The 15,534-nt window shown below is 41.2% G+C and overlaps 1 protein-coding gene across 9 annotated transcripts in view; it reads left to right on the top strand.

Annotated features, from left to right (window-relative positions):
* The window catches only part of ENAH (ENAH actin regulator), a 199,504-nt gene that overhangs the window by 154,336 nt on the left and 29,634 nt on the right, over nt 1–15,534 (top strand). For all 9 annotated transcript variants that reach the window (XM_090047874.1, XM_090047902.1, XM_090047938.1 and 6 more), the window contains one exon: nt 14,054–14,373. In XM_090047874.1, coding sequence (XP_089904000.1) covers nt 14,054–14,373 — 320 coding nt within the window. The remainder of the gene's footprint in view (nt 1–14,053; nt 14,374–15,534) is intronic.

A 15,534-nucleotide genomic window follows, 5' to 3' on the forward strand; every position in this document is an offset into this window, starting at 1 on the left:
ACAAAACCCCCATGCAGGGCCCCAAGCAGCTAGGCTGGCAGTGCTGGGGATTTTGGGAAGGTGGTGCTGGGCCATGGTAGGATTTTCTGGCATGCTTGGGCTCCACAGCTTGGCCTTGAGGTGGGTCAGGACTGTCTGGAATACATTGAGCAGGTAGATGAGGAATTTTGGATCTGGGCTGGGGCTGGAGCAACTGTCCCAGCCCAGGCAGCCTATGGCCACCATTGCTGGGGCAAGGATGGAGTGAGCCCATTGCCTCTGGGGCCATGCTTGGGTGGGGGGTGTATCCTGGACCCAGGGCAGCTCTGTCGCTCAAGTTGGGCATCCTGCTAGGGAGTGTGGGGGTCTCCCCTCCTGGGGCTCCTGATCCCCCTGTGGGGAACCCCCTTCCCCGGCTCCAAAACCCACACACATCCCCACATCCCCCCACACCTTCACAAATTGCCCCCCATAAACACCCCTCCAACCATACACATTACTTGCATAATTTTGAGTTTTTCTGCCCATAATTTGGAGTTTTTAGCTGTTCAGTTAAAATCACGATTAATTGCAACTCATTTTTTAATCACGATTACATTTTTTAATAGTTTGACAGCCCTAGATACAGATTTGCTTTTGTGCCAACATATGTCTAAGTTTAAATAGCTTGCTTTCTCCCTCATGTTCCCTCTCTGTTGTTTACCTACCAATATGACTATGCAAAACAATCCTGTGCCCTCTCAATATATGGGTAAATTAGCATAGCAAAACGATCTCTTTTAGTCTCCTGTCATAGGGGTAGGTTCTCTATGCTTCTGATGATTGTAGGAGCCTTCCTCTGTACTTGTTCCAGTTGGAATACATTTCTTTTTAATATGGGTTACCAGAATTTACATAGAAAATTCCATATGATACCTGGTGCCTTGTACACACATCAGTAATAGCTCCCTCTCTTTTATTAGCTATCCTGTATTTATTCCAGTACAAGAGAAGGGTTTCCCCCCCTGCCCCACAAGTAGCATGGGGGGGAAGGTAAGCTTCTTGCCTTACATTTGCTTACAGGTACTCCTCACTTAACGTTGTCCTTGTTAATGTTGTTTTGTTATTATGTCGCTAATTTATTAGAGGACGTACTCTTTTAAAGTTGCACAATGTTCATTTATAACATTTGGCCACCACCTGCTACTAGGTAACTACTGTGACGTAATTGGATTCGCTTGACATCTTTTTGCTTAAAGTTACATTTTTTAAGAACGTAACTATGATGTTAAGTGAGAAGTAACTGTACAAAGAAACTTCATTAAATACATTGTCTGTCATTAAACTGCTGGCAAAAATAAATGCTTTGTCATGAAAACCAGCTGAGAAGTAGATTTAAATGCCACACTGAGTGTGACTATAATACACATGGCCCATGCTGATAGGAACCTGCCACAAGGATAAGTCATTGTAGTCCATCTGAATAGGAGAAATGGTTGTGTCAATAGACCACACTCCCCCTCAGCACCAACTCTTCAAGTCATGGTTGTCACTACATTGCATTTGTTTTGACTTCCTCTTCACTCTCATAGCTGAGCTGTGCCTTTCTTTCCCATTTCCAGTGATTCCTGTTTCTTCACTAACCTTAAATGTATGGCAAACATTGCCAAACAGCGTCCCAAACTGTTCACTCAGTATCCCTCTTTTGCCTCTTCCCCCTCAGCCTGTTGCATATGATTAGTGTGGCCCTGCTCTCCATAAGGTGAAGCTGGACCAGGTTGTCCTGCATCTCATTTGCATCTAATATTTGGTAGGATCCCAGGACTTGTGACAGGAACAACTGGTTGCAGTCATGAGTGGGGGCTAATTAGCACGTGGATCTTCTGTTTGATGGGGAGGAATATCTGGAGTACACGCGTATACTAAGCAGTACTGAGCTGTGGGGTCACCGTGGCTTGGTAAGTGATGAGCATTTTGTCTTTGAATAAATATCACGTCACTTTTCAGCCTCTTGAAGGCTCAGATCAAGTGTATTGTATATAAGTAAGTAGGTACAAAAGTGCTGCTTTAAAGTATATTTATGGAGTACCTCAATTCTGGATGAACTAAGTCTTTGAACATATGCAGATAACTGTAGGTATGTTTATTTCAAGGTCCGAATTTTCAAATTTGCCCCTCAGTTTCATGTGCTCAGGAAGAACAAGTTTTGAATGGTAGGGAGCAGGGGAATGGATTGCAGTAGGAAGAAGTTGAAGGGAAGTGATGGGGGAGGGCTATCTGATCCACCAGATTTATTTCCCTCCTGTGGCAGGGAGCAGGGAAGTAGGGGGGCTACCTGATCCCCCAGTTTTATTCTCCCCCAAAGAAGTAAGAGGGTAACAAATTCAAGGTAAGTCTCCAGTAATTGGATTCTATACCTGAAAAATTATAACGCATATATACATTTTCCATATATAGAATCTGAGTATTGGGGGGGTTGTCTCATCATGAGTTGTCTTGTATTTAAGTAAATGAAGTACTTTACCCAGTATGTGATAGGATTGCATTTGCCTTTTTCTTGGTTGTCTCACATTGGTGGTTCAGTTGTTTTGTGACAGATCACTACCCCCAGGTCTCTTCCCTCTTTCCTGTTTTCAGTTGATGAGCCTCAGGTTATAGAAGAAAGTCCTTCTGATCTGAGCAACTACATACTTGCTAGCCAATAGTATGGAAGGCCTTAGAACAAATTCTGGAGGATAGAATAATTAAAGATCAGTACAGGCAGTCCTTGACTTACAAAGTTTTGAGTTATAACATTTTGCACTTACAACATTTATAAGTTGAAACCCTGTTTCAACTTTCTGATGTCAGTTTTGACTTAACAGTGCTTGATCTGATGCGACATAATGCCACGCCAGTGAACAAGTTAGCTGTGTTGCCCATCTCCCTGGAGAACAACTTCCTTGGACACTTTCTTTAAGAAAGCAGACAAGACTCCAGAAAAACCTGTAGCCAAGACTCCTGAGAAGACTTCAGCCAAGAACCCTTCAAAAAGTCCAGTCCACTAGAGAGAGCCCTCCAGGATGAGGCCATCCCATTGATTACCACTCTCTGGGAGTGTTCTCTAAGCCAGTTGTCCAGCCAGTATTCTCCAGTTTGTTAGAGAGAATCCCATGGGAGACAGAGTCAAAGGCTTTACTGAAGTCTAAGTAAATGACTTCAACCTTGTGTCCCTCATCCAGATGGTTAGTTACCTGGTTATAGAAGTACACAAGGTTCATCAGGCATGGTCTACCCTTGACAGAGCTGTGCTGGTTGTTTTTTAGCACCCCATCCGTTACCAGCTTGTAACTGATGGCCTCCTTAACCAACTTTTCAAAGATTTTACCCAGGACCGAGGTCACACTGACCAGTCTGAAGTTTGTGGGGTCGCTCCTCTTCCTTTTCTTAAAGTTGGGCACCATGTTGGCCTTCTTCCAGTTGTCCAGGACCACTTCCAAGTTCCATGACTTTTCAGACAGCTTGGCCAGTGGTGCTGCTATAAGCTTGGCCAGTTCTTTCAGGACTCTCAAGTACAGGTCATCTGGCCCAGCAGACTTGAAAACATCCAAGTGTTGTAGAAGATCCCTCCTGTTCTGGGCTGATTTAATGTATTGTGTTGCCTTCCCCATGTTCCGTGGGCCTCTGGTCAGGTGAGCAGCCCCTGTTGGATTTCAGGAATACCGACACAAAGTATGTATTTAGGAGTTCTGCCTTTTTGCAGCCATTGACTGGGCTGCCCCTGGGTATTCAGTAGGGTCCCACAGTGGAGCGTGACCTTTTCTTGCTGCCTATGTATCTGTAGAAGGACTTTTTGTTGTCTTCAATACTGGTTGCCAGCTTGATCTGCATACCTGCCTTAGCTTTCTGTGTCTCGTATCTGCAAGGCCCTGATGATACAGGTGTATTCTGCCCTGGTTGCTGAGCAGTTCCTCCATTGTATGTATATTTCTTTTTCAATAGCTCCCTAATATCTTTAGTGTGTCTCCTGGCTCCTTTCCTGCTTTTTGCCGTGTAATGACAATGGGAAATCAGTATTAACTTTGAAAATCTGTGCTGTTGCATATTTGAGAGGCCACACATATCAAAGGAGTTTTTATAAATATAATGAAAATAACAAGAATTCAAATAACAGAATTATCTGAATTGTATGTATCAACTAAGAATGCCACAATTAGATTACTCAAGACACCAGCATAAAACCAGGCAACCACTTAAGTAACAGCAGTGATGTAGGAATTTATATATTAAACTTAGCATTAGAAGCATGGAAGAATCTAAGCTTTGAAGTACTATGCTTAAGATAAAAATCATATAGTTAGGCCTGCTTTTATCTGTAAGCCTCTTTATTAGTGCTGTCCATCTTCGGCCAGAGTAATATTTCTCTACTGTCCTGCATGTTAATCCAGGTATATATTTGGAGCTTTAAAATTACATTTTGATGGCTTTTCCTACCTATATCTTTGCTGATTTTCCTTTCCCATAGAACTCTCACTTTGATATCAAAAACAGACTTGCTGTATAAGTTTTTCTGTTTTGGAGATGTAACCCTTCAGTTCTTTTTATCCCATATGAGGTAATTATTCTCCAATACTTTTTGGTTGAAGACAAGGTCAGTAAGTGCACTAGCCAGTCTTTCCATGCCAATTCATCTGTCAGTTTTTTGTATAAATGTTTAACACTAATTGCAGAACCATGCCAGTGAGTCAAAGTTAGGTGACCTTTTCAAATTGCAGCAAAGCTTCTTAAAATAATAGCAGTTACATATATACTACACTGGAAATTAGCTTTTATTGGCTGATTAGAAATGTTAATGCTGTAGCTGGTTTAATATTCTAGAATAAAATAAAGTACCTGAAATTTGCTTCAGTTTGTCAACATCAGTGATTTTTCAACCAGGGTGGGAGGGCACCCTAGGGTTCCACCGGATCCTTTGAAGGGTTCCATGAGGTATGAGGAAGTAAACAGATAAGCCAGGCTCAGGTTTATTCATGATTGCCTGGATGATTCCCTCACCCGTACAACCGAACCCTTATGTAAAGAGGTAAGTACTGTAATATATAAATTAGTTTTTGAAATTGGGTGCCACACAATTCACAAAAATTATGGATGGGAGTGCCTGGAGTCTGTTGAGGGGTGCCTCAAGCCCAGCGAGGGGTGGGTCCCTTAAGGTCAGGGATCACTGGTCTACATGTTGAAATCAAATGTAAAAGAAACAAAAGTCAAGGTGGGGTGTATATGTTTTAAAAGGTGATAATTCAGAAAGTTGCTGGTCACAGTTCAGGTTAAGGTTGAGTTCTGTTTTGTCCTTGACTTTTTATCTTTTCCCCAAAACATTTAGTACCTTGTGCATACAAAATGAATTTTCTAAAAATTTAAGACGAAATGTGTTAATTTGAGTTGGAATTAATTGTTGGCCTAGACTTTTCATGAAGTAATTTTACTGACTCTCTATTTGTCATGGGTTGGCTATAGATTTGGCAGCTGTTGGAGTTACTTCAGCTGTGAACCATTCTGTCCAGCCGGTGCAGCTCCCTTGAGTGCACTTTAGTTCTAATGCCTGATTAAAAAAAAATAGGACCAGATTTCTCATAAGGTTTGGTGGTTCTCTCTCTCCTTTACAGGAAGGGAAAGAAACAGCATGTCTCCAATAAGGAAATGGGACCATGTGGAAAAATAGCTGCTTAAACAGTATTAAGCATTACTTTTTAAAGGATAGCTCTGGGTAGGAAAGCCCTGCAGATCTAAGTATTTTACAAGAGATCTCTGATTTAGGAAGTGTTTTTTAGTTTATCTTGCTAGGTTTGCATAAATAGATTTCAAGTGGATTTGGAGGCTGCTTTGGATAAAATAGTGGTTTTAATATGCTGCTGGTTTCTGAGGTTCAGAGCCAATGCATGGGTCTTTTCCACAAAAGTGATAGCCTGGGTTAATCTTCTAACTTTCCCTTGTCTTCATTGTGGAAGAAAAAATCTTTAGTATTAGGATCTCAGGTTCAAGATGATCAGGTCAGTATTAATACCATTGGGTCTTAATGACTTTTGAAGTTTGACAGCTGTACGGAAACACTTTATTAAGGAACTCATTGGGAAGCCAGTTCAGACGAGAGTTGGCTTCCATGGACAGTTCCCATATTGGGGATTCCGACTACATAGGCTCCTCTTTTGCAGTTTTTGATTGGACCCTTCTGGCAAAAATAAACATCTTTTCTCAGGCATGAGGACATACCTATGTCTTCAACTGACAAACCTGTATCTTTTCATACTTTCTGAAGAAAACTGTAGCTCTTTGTCCCAATGCTGTCTTCTCTTCTTACTCACACTGCAATTGGGGTTGATTGTAGTGCAAGTAAGGAGGTGGGGCTTGCCTAAGCAGAAGGTTAGGCTTGGTAAAAGTTAGCAACGTGACAGTGAGCAGCGCAGTACCAGCCAACAGGCCAGCAGTGTAGTTTGAGTGGGAGCCCTGCTTTGGAGAGGAGCAGGAAGCTATTGCTGCCTGGGGAGAGGGTTTGTGAGGGCTGGTAACTAGTAAGGCCTGCCTGGTTTGCGTTTGGTGGTGTAGTTCTAGTTGGGGAGCCATTCTTCAGGCTTGTTTGGAGGAGTGAAGCTAGTTAAAAAGTCCTGTCATTTCATGTATTCTTTAGCTTGAAGCTAAATAGTAAGGATAGTAAAGCACTGGAAGAGGCTGCCCAGAGAGGTTGTAGTATCTCCATCCATGGAAGCTTTTAAGACCTGGCTAGACCAGGGATGGGCAAAATACAGCTCATGGGCTGGATCTGGCCTGCAAGCTCATGGGATCTGGCCTGCAGGCAGGCATCCACCAATTAATTGCATCTGCATGGGGCTAAGTCCTGCCTGCTCCGACCTGGGGTAGGTAGTGTGTGCTGTGCTCCTAGCCTCTGCTGCTAGAGGGTACCGGCTCCTGCCACCAGGCACAACTTCCGGGCAGGGCGGCTGGTGCTGCTGCTGCCACTGCTGCCGCTACCCAGGGAACTGCTGGCCTGCCCCAGCCTCTAATGACTCCTCTTCCTGTCCCCACTGCAGCGCTCTGGGCAGCAGATAGGGAGGGGAAGCTGCAGCATTGAGGGGAGTGGGGCTCTACCTGCAGCTCACTCTGATCCTGCTTGTATATGGCTAGGCAAGTGAGCATGTGGAGCTTGGTTGTTCACAAAGCCTCTCTGGACAGACAGGTGGGATGAGAGCAGCAGTAGGAATGAGTGAGAGATTGGTGCAGCCCTGCCAGACAGGTGTGGGCAGAGACCAAAGGTGCCAGGCTCTGCTCCCTGTCCCCTCTTCCCCTGTCCTAGGGGCCTGTCTTGCTTCCTGCCGGCAGTGGCAAATGTTTTCCCTGCCTTTGCAGCACACTGCGAGCCAGGCAGTGGCAATTCCCTTTCACCCCCTCCCTCCCCTCAATCTGAGGAGGGGCTAGGCTCAATCAGGTCACAATGGGTGGGTGGGAGGGGAGAACCAGGGGGAAGGGGAGAGAAAGCCCTTCACATGCACACATCCAACCCACCCAAGCCCCAATCACACCTCAACCCTGGTACCCACACTGCCTCACACACCCCACCATACTCACCCACACACCCAACACTGCCTGGGTGTGTCCTACCATTGCCTGCTGTATTCTGCTGCTGGCTTCCCCTGGGTCCTACTACCCCTGTCTCCTGTCATCTTTGACAAGCAGCTAGAAGCAGATAAATATTAATTTTCTAAATGTTTTTAGGGACCCTGCGGGCCAGACAGAATGGCCTGGTAGGCTGGATCCGGCCTGTAGGCCATATTTTGCTCACCCCTGGACTAGAAGACTTCCTGAGGTCCCTTCCAACTCTCACTTTCTGTGATTCTGTGAAAGGGCTAACAGAAAGGAGATCTGAAAATTTTAGTTTTCATAATTAGGCTGCACAGTAGGGCTAGCATGATTTGATATTTTTGAAATCTGTAAATATATTTCTATATCTGTATATGTATTGATATATTTGTATTATGAAAGACTTACACCATGCTATTTAGTTTTACAATACCTGCTCTTGACTTTTGGAGTAAATCAGCTAATAGGTTTGGATTAATCCAAATTTTAAAATATAATTAGAATAATTTAACCCCAGTGGACAGTATAATTAACTTTTGACTTCAAGATGGCATGAATGGCAGATTTTAAAAATAATTTTTGTAGCGTTTCAACTGCATAGATTGTCCAGAGAGAATACATACATGTTTACTAAGTTGGCAATTTAATAGTGAAAAGAGCAGTTTAATGTAATAATAACTGTAGTAAAACAGTTTTGCATTAGGCTACTTTCCTTGGAAACCTAGATTAAAATTCACCTCTGGTTGAAAGAGAAACTGTTTTAACAATAGAAGATTTTGGGGGTTGTTTGATGCCTTGTGAAGCTAATCTCTTTTATAGGGGATGAGAAGGCACATTCTCAGAGTTAATGAAAAAGGAAGAGAAAAATGTTTGGGATATTTTTCAAAAATTCTTACCTTTTTAAACAATCCATTTTCAAAAGTCTAGTCATCTAGTAATGTGGAATACTAGTCCTAGCTGTGTCTGAATGAAATGCAGTATTTTCTTAAATAGTTAATTGTAGTTAGAGGCTTTTGGTATCCCTGATTAAGTTTCTTCAGGGGCTTTTTCTTTTTTTTGCTTCGTTCTGTACCAATTTTCATTTATTAAATAAATTGTGCAGCACTTAAGAGGCCTGAAAGAGTGGATACAGAATTAAAGTGGAAACAAGGATTAGCATTTCAGTATTTTCAGAATTGTAGGCAGCAAAACAGTTGTTTAAGTAGACACAGCTTCTAAGTTTCTCTTGACTTGGAAAATAGGGTATTTGAGCATGAGTTAGCTATAACTTTCCAGAACCAGTTTGTTCTAAAACTAGTGTAGATAAGGCACATTGTACTTCACTTCATGCAGGTTTTCACGTGCGGTGAATTTTAGCATAGGCTGGTAAACATACTCTTTAAAAAAAAACTTTTTTATGTTAGTCAAGATATGCCTTTACAATTAGCTGTAGGTAAGCAAGCTCACAAAAACTTGATGACAAAGAGCCTAAATATTGTTACTTTATAATGCTTGTTCAATACTTTATATTTTAACAATCTTTTAAAAAATATTTGTAAATGTTACAAATGTCTTTCTATTGCCATGATCAAAAGTGTTTCTTAACCTGATCAGTGGTATAAGGCCCCAAACAGACATTACATTTATTGCATACTGTTTATGAGCATCTCACACTCCTAACATTCCAGGCATTAAACCAGTTTATCCCTGGATAAAAATGGCAGATTAGCTACAGAAAAGTTGCTTGTTAAACAGCAAAACAGCAACTCTTTTGTGGTGCAGAAGTATACCAAGATAATTTTAATGTGTGGCCAGTTGTCATGTTACAATTTGCACAACACTGGCGTATAACATACAATAAATGTAAAATCTGCCAGAGTGTAAGAAGACAGCTGAACAAGAATATTAAATGGATTTTTTTAACCTTAATTTCTTTTAAAATGCACTCTAAATGAGTTTCAGTTTTTTGTTTGTTTGTTTTTATTTGTTCTGAGTGGTATTCATGGTCAGCTGCTGAACATGAAAATTGTGATTGCCTAGTGAATCGCAGTAAACTGCTGCTGACATGCCCCTCTTACTTTTGGCTACAGAGCATGACACCCTTCCCTCCCACCTCCAACTGTGTTATGCTCAGTTTAATAGAGCTTTGTGTAGTCTTAAAGCTTGGAAGGGTCTTACATTGCTTCTGCTGGAAAAAATGAGGTACTCCAATAAGAAATAAATCATAATGTCAGTGTATTTTTTATAATTTTATTTTGTAGTTGACTTTTTTTAACATGTGAGATGGATGAATTATGTATATTACTCTTAAAAGCATGTGAACAGAGGATTCTAACTTCACAAAACAGGGTGAGGGAGGGACAAATAAATTTCTAGCTAGCCAACTGGTGAATTCTCACACTTGCAGTTGGATAATTAACACAATAGCTTGCTTATGATCACGCAACCAAAATATATATGGCTTACTGTAAAAGAGAAGGACTCTAGATTGGCTAGGGAAATGGATAATGGTATCTATAAAAATGCATACTGAATGATATGAATGGCTTTAAATATTTAAAGCTAAGTAATATTAAATGGATTGACAGAAAAAATATTACTGATAAGGCTGTTTCAGTGAATGGTACCTTTATAAAACATAATAGGCAGGAAATGTTTGCAAGCTCTAACAAGGATTTTGCTGCCCCCTGTTAATAGAGTATTCTTACTAATATAAGCCAGTGGGTTCTTAACCTTTCTTAAACTCAAGGTACCCCCTCTAAAAAAGCCAGGTATTAGCTTTCACTTGTTTTTTCACAACAGAAGAATAATAGAGCAATTCTTTTGCGGCATAGAACTCAAAAGACCACAACAGGTCATAATGTTTTTGACACTGGATTCCTTCTTGAGATCTCTGGATCTCTTACGTATCTTGTAGGTGTGTGTATATCTAATGGTGTTAATTTTGTGCGGTACCCTGCCAGACTCTTAAAGAGATCTCCCAGCACCCTGGCTGTAAATCACTGATGTAAATGCTCATTTTTTTCCTGCTCCTGGCTTTCTGGATAAGCTTTTCCTTCATTTGCTTTTTAATCTTGTAGGTGCTGAAGAAAATGGAAAGTGGGGAAATGCATGGAACAAAAGTAAATAATGCCATACGTACAGTAGGGGTGCTGAATGGCTCAAGTTTGGTATTTTGATTTAAAAATACTGATTCAGGTATTATCCCTGATCAGTAATGACTGAAAATAGTTACCAAGTATTACCAAGTTATTTGATACATTTTTGGTCCATTTTTACTAACAAGTCTTCCATTATTACCAAACTACTACCACTAGGGAGTGCAAAGACTTCAAGAGTCATGGCTATTAAATTAATCTCTTCCCCTGAGAGTAAATCTTTTTAGAATATGATAAAAGCATACAATGGCTAATGTTTATGAAGTGGTTTTGAGCTGACAAGGGATGCCTTTGTCTTGTCCATCCTTATACTTACTTAGGATTACTTCAGCTCTGCAGGGGGAAAGAAGTGTCCAGTAAGTCTTAAAAGCCTTGAGTTTTTTCACTCTGCAGAAGTTTTGGGGAACCCAGGTACCTTCCAAAAAGCCAATTGATTGCAAATGTCCTTTTTTTTTTTTGTTATGAACCTCCCTTACATTTGGGTTATGCCAATGCAATTATATATCAGTAAGGAAGAAAGAGTATCTTTTTAAAAAATGAAACGTTAAATACATTTCTGGTGGTCTTTTGAGATGTTATAACAAGCTCTGTGCACTAGTGTTTCTTACTGACATTCCACTAAAGGAAATACATTTTGAAACTTCAAATTCAACATATAAATTTTAGTCTTAAATGTTAGATCTCAGCTGAAGAAATCAGTGTTCAATAAAATTGGTATTTGTCAAAAAACAAAAGGGAAAGAAAGCGTTAAAAAGTGAAACTTCCAAATTTTTTTTTAAACATTTCTACTAAATGTAAAATGTTAACATCTCTACTAAATGTTCTACCCCATTTCTAAGGGGTTAGAATTTAGGTTTAATTAGCTTCAAGTACTGCAGAAAATACCTTTACATATAGCAGACCAGGGGTATCAAACTCATCTGGATGAGAAGCACAGGTCTGATCTGTAGGCTGGATTGGGCCCACAAACTAGTCCCATTTCTGGTTCCAGTGCAGAAGGCTATTCCAGCTTGGATGCAACATGGTGCCTGTGCTGGACTGGCCCTGTGTGCTGCATGCTGTGTGTGCAGTCCTGTGCAGTGCACACCAGACAGGCTTTTCATGCCATGTGCAGCACATTGAACTGGAGCTGGTGCATGTTTTATGCAGTATGCAGGCCTGATCTGGGATGCACAGGCAGCACTGCAGGGCAGATCATAGGGCTCTGCAGGCCAGCCCTATCTTTGATGTCCCTGTTGTATAAAATTTCCTAGATCTTTTTGGTAGATTTTAGTCAGATGAGTCTTATAATAGAAAGGAAGGTGGAGCTTTAATTATTGAACAGTGACCAGTGCCATTGAGCAAAGGGTTACTCTAGGATAAACTAACTATGAGAGTGAGAACATGACACCTATTATGTAGTAATTTTTCTACATAATAAAGTTACTACATGTATTTCAAGGGAGGATTTTACCTTTGATACTGGTGACTTGCTACATGGGAAGATCAACTAACTGGAGTAAACCTGTTGTGTGTCCATTCCTTGAGAGTTAATGGTGTTCTGTGTGAGCAGATTAAGTGTCAGTGCAAATGTAAACAGTTCTCAAATATTTTAGACTTCTAGCTTTTATAAAAGTATGCCTTGGAAAAAATGTCTTTAGTAAAATAAGTCTTGAATAGCAAAGTTGAAAATTAGTCTAATTTCTTAAACCTGGACCCAAATTTTCATCTCTTCCTGGTACCTGCTGAGCAAAAGTAGGAAATAGTTGAGAAGCCGTTAAGGAGTGGTTGAAAGCTCCTTGATTACAGAGCAAGTTCTATACAGGCCTGGGCATAGTTAAGAGAAACCTTAGACCAGGAGTTGGCAACCTTCAGCACCCGGACTAGATCTGGCCTGTGAAGATGTCCAATCTTGCCCAAGGGGGATTGGGAGGTATGGAACTGTACCAAACTGTCTCTCTTCCTCAGCATCTTCTTCCATAACTCTCCCTGCTGCTCTCTGCCTCTGTTTGTTCTTGCTGCAGAGGGGCTGGGTATTTGCAGCAAGGGTAAGCACAGGTAACTTGAGCTCTCTGTGGAGTGGAGATTTGAAGCTTGCAGCAAGGGGCCAAGTCATAAACTCCATTCTGGGGTGCCAGATTGTCTCTGACTTTTGCCTTTAGACAGTTTTAAAGTGTGTTGGCGATCTTCTAGCTTGGGATAGCTGTAGTGCGGCATTGCACTACTTCACTCATGCCTCTGTGCCAGTGACTGCAAAAAGTATTGTCTAACTGGCTACTCTGGCTTCACAAAAATGAAGGAATCCTTAGGTTTTGAACCTCCTGATTCAAAACAATACTAGATAATAATCAAGCTGATCTTCATTGATTTGCCAATGTGTTATTCAAGCTGGAAAATGTTGATAGGTAATGTATACTCTGTGTGTGTGTGGGGGGGGCGTGTATCAGTGTTGTCTTTGCAGAAAAAGTCTTCCTTTATATTACCTGTTATGATTAACTTGTAAGAGAGACATTTTATATTGTTGTGAGAATTGTGTTTTTGTGTGATTGTTCCGGGTTCTTTATATCATCACTTCATATGTAAACTGATAATATATATAAAACAAGCACAAATATATTTTGCAGCTCCCAAACTTGAAAAACTAGATATTGGTTAGTAAATTATTTAGCACTAATGGTTTTTCAGTCTTGCATTTGGAAGCTGCCTCCCAAAATTTAAATATGTATATTGTACTTTGATAGGCCACTAGTAAAAAAAGAAACTGGATATATAACTATTCTGTTACTCTTAATAACTTACCTAATTATTACATTAGTTGGAGAAGTTAATATATATATAAGTAAGACTCTTGAGTGGATAAGAAGTATCACAATATAGACATCACCAAATGAGACAGATTAGCTGTGATGTGCCCTGGCACAGCAGATCTACTAAATTGGATTAAATGTACATTGCCCATTGTTCCTTCTGTTGATACTGCAGGACAGCAGGTGGCAATTTCTCCCAGGGCTAATGGGGAAACTCCTGCACAGGATTGGGCCCCTCAGGTCCTGGGAATACGCATTCTGCTTTTCCCACTTACTGAGACATGTCTGGGATGTACCTCATTAAGCAGGGGAAGTCAGAGACATGTCTCTGGAAGCAGGGAAAGTTGAGCATGATCCTCTATCAGCTGCAATTTATGGTGTGACAAGGGATAAAAAACGTTATTGTGGCACAAAGGCAGCATCTCTTTCTACCCATAGCATTGTCTTCATTAGTGCCGAGATCAGGAAGTTGCCTAAACAGTAAAAGCCTAAAAAACGTAGAACCCCTTGCCCAAGTAATTTCTTGGTCGCCTGTTTTCATTCTTCAATTTTTCTTAATTGTAGACAGTTGCAAGAGCAGCAACGGCAGAAGGAGCTGGAACGGGAGAGGCTGGATCGTGAAAGAATGGAACGGGAGAGGCTGGAAAGAGAGCGACTAGAAAGGGAAAGACTTGAAAGAGAGCGTCTAGAACAAGAACAGCTAGAAAGAGAGCGGCAAGAAAGAGAGCGGCAGGAACGTCTAGAAAGGGAGAGACAAGAAAGAGAGAGGCAAGAACGAGAGAGACTGGAGCGGCTTGAACGGGAAAGGCAAGAGAGAGAACGGCAAGAACAGTTAGAAAGGGAACAACTGGAATGGGAAAGAGAGAGAAGAATTTCAAATGCTGGTAAGAATTTTAGAACAGTGTGTTTGATTACTGTCTTGATTATTTGCATATATGGTCAATGCAATAGGGCTGGGAAGAATTGATAGTAATTATATAACTTCTGTACAAATAAATGGTTTCTCGAAGATTTCATACTTTGATTTCCTGGATGAGCATCACTCTTCACTATGAAAAACATAGATTCCCATAGGAGCCCCTGACAACAATGTTTCAGAATTGCCTTAATTTCTAGTGGTTTTGGAGTAAAATACTTAGTTTACTGTATTTTCTAACTGCATGAAAGTGTTTTAATATGCTGGTCCTGCTGAGGCATGACCTGTTAAAAATGAACTACGGTTTCTAAATACTTTCTAATCTAGTTTGCTCAATTAAGCCAGACTGTATTTTATACGTATAATCTGAAAATGACACCATCAATTATATGGGAATCTAAGTGTTAGAGGTGTACATGTTCATAAGCCATGATTGATAGTGAAAGGTCTGCCTTGAAATAAAGCCACTGCTACATATTCATTTAATGTCGCCATGGGATCTGATCCCTGGTCCAAACAATTGTCTTCTCTCCTATTACATATGCATGGCAGGAGGTGCAATTTTGGGGATCAGGGATCAGTTCCAAATCTCACCTTCCTACTTGCCCTTGCAAGGGGAGCCTGGGATCATGATTTTTACGTGTTTTTATAAAAATCATGATACTGGGTTCCCCTGCAAAGACGAGTAGAAAGCTGGCTGCCTGCAAGCCCCACTTGTGACATCTGGGCTGTCTCAGCTGGGTCCAGCAGTTGTCCCCAGGACTGCACTGGGCTAGTTCAAGATGCAGGCATTTAAAGTCCCTAGCAGGGGAAGCACTTCAGCTCTCCCCTGCACCCTGCCACCAGGGACCTCATCCCCTGTGCTGAGCCTCACCGTGGCAGCTTTGTAGTGGGGGAACCTTTCAGCTCCTCCTGGCCAGGAGCTTGCAGGGCAGCCCCAGGCTACTTTAGCTGGAGACTCAGGGATGTCTACTGCTAATCCTAACAATCAGCTGACTGTTAAGAATCTGCACTGGTGTGTTAATATGCCACTGGTTCAGTTAAGGCACCATAGAAACCAGTGATGAAAATGTTCTACATGCAGAATATTTTTGTGGCTGGTGTTTCATTTTATAGTGCCTTAAATTGG

The sequence above is a fragment of the Crocodylus siamensis genome, chromosome 1 (assembly GCF_052110815.1).
Source record: "Crocodylus siamensis isolate JL-2025a chromosome 1, ASM5211081v1, whole genome shotgun sequence".
NCBI classification, from domain to species: Eukaryota; Metazoa; Chordata; order Crocodylia; family Crocodylidae; genus Crocodylus; species Crocodylus siamensis.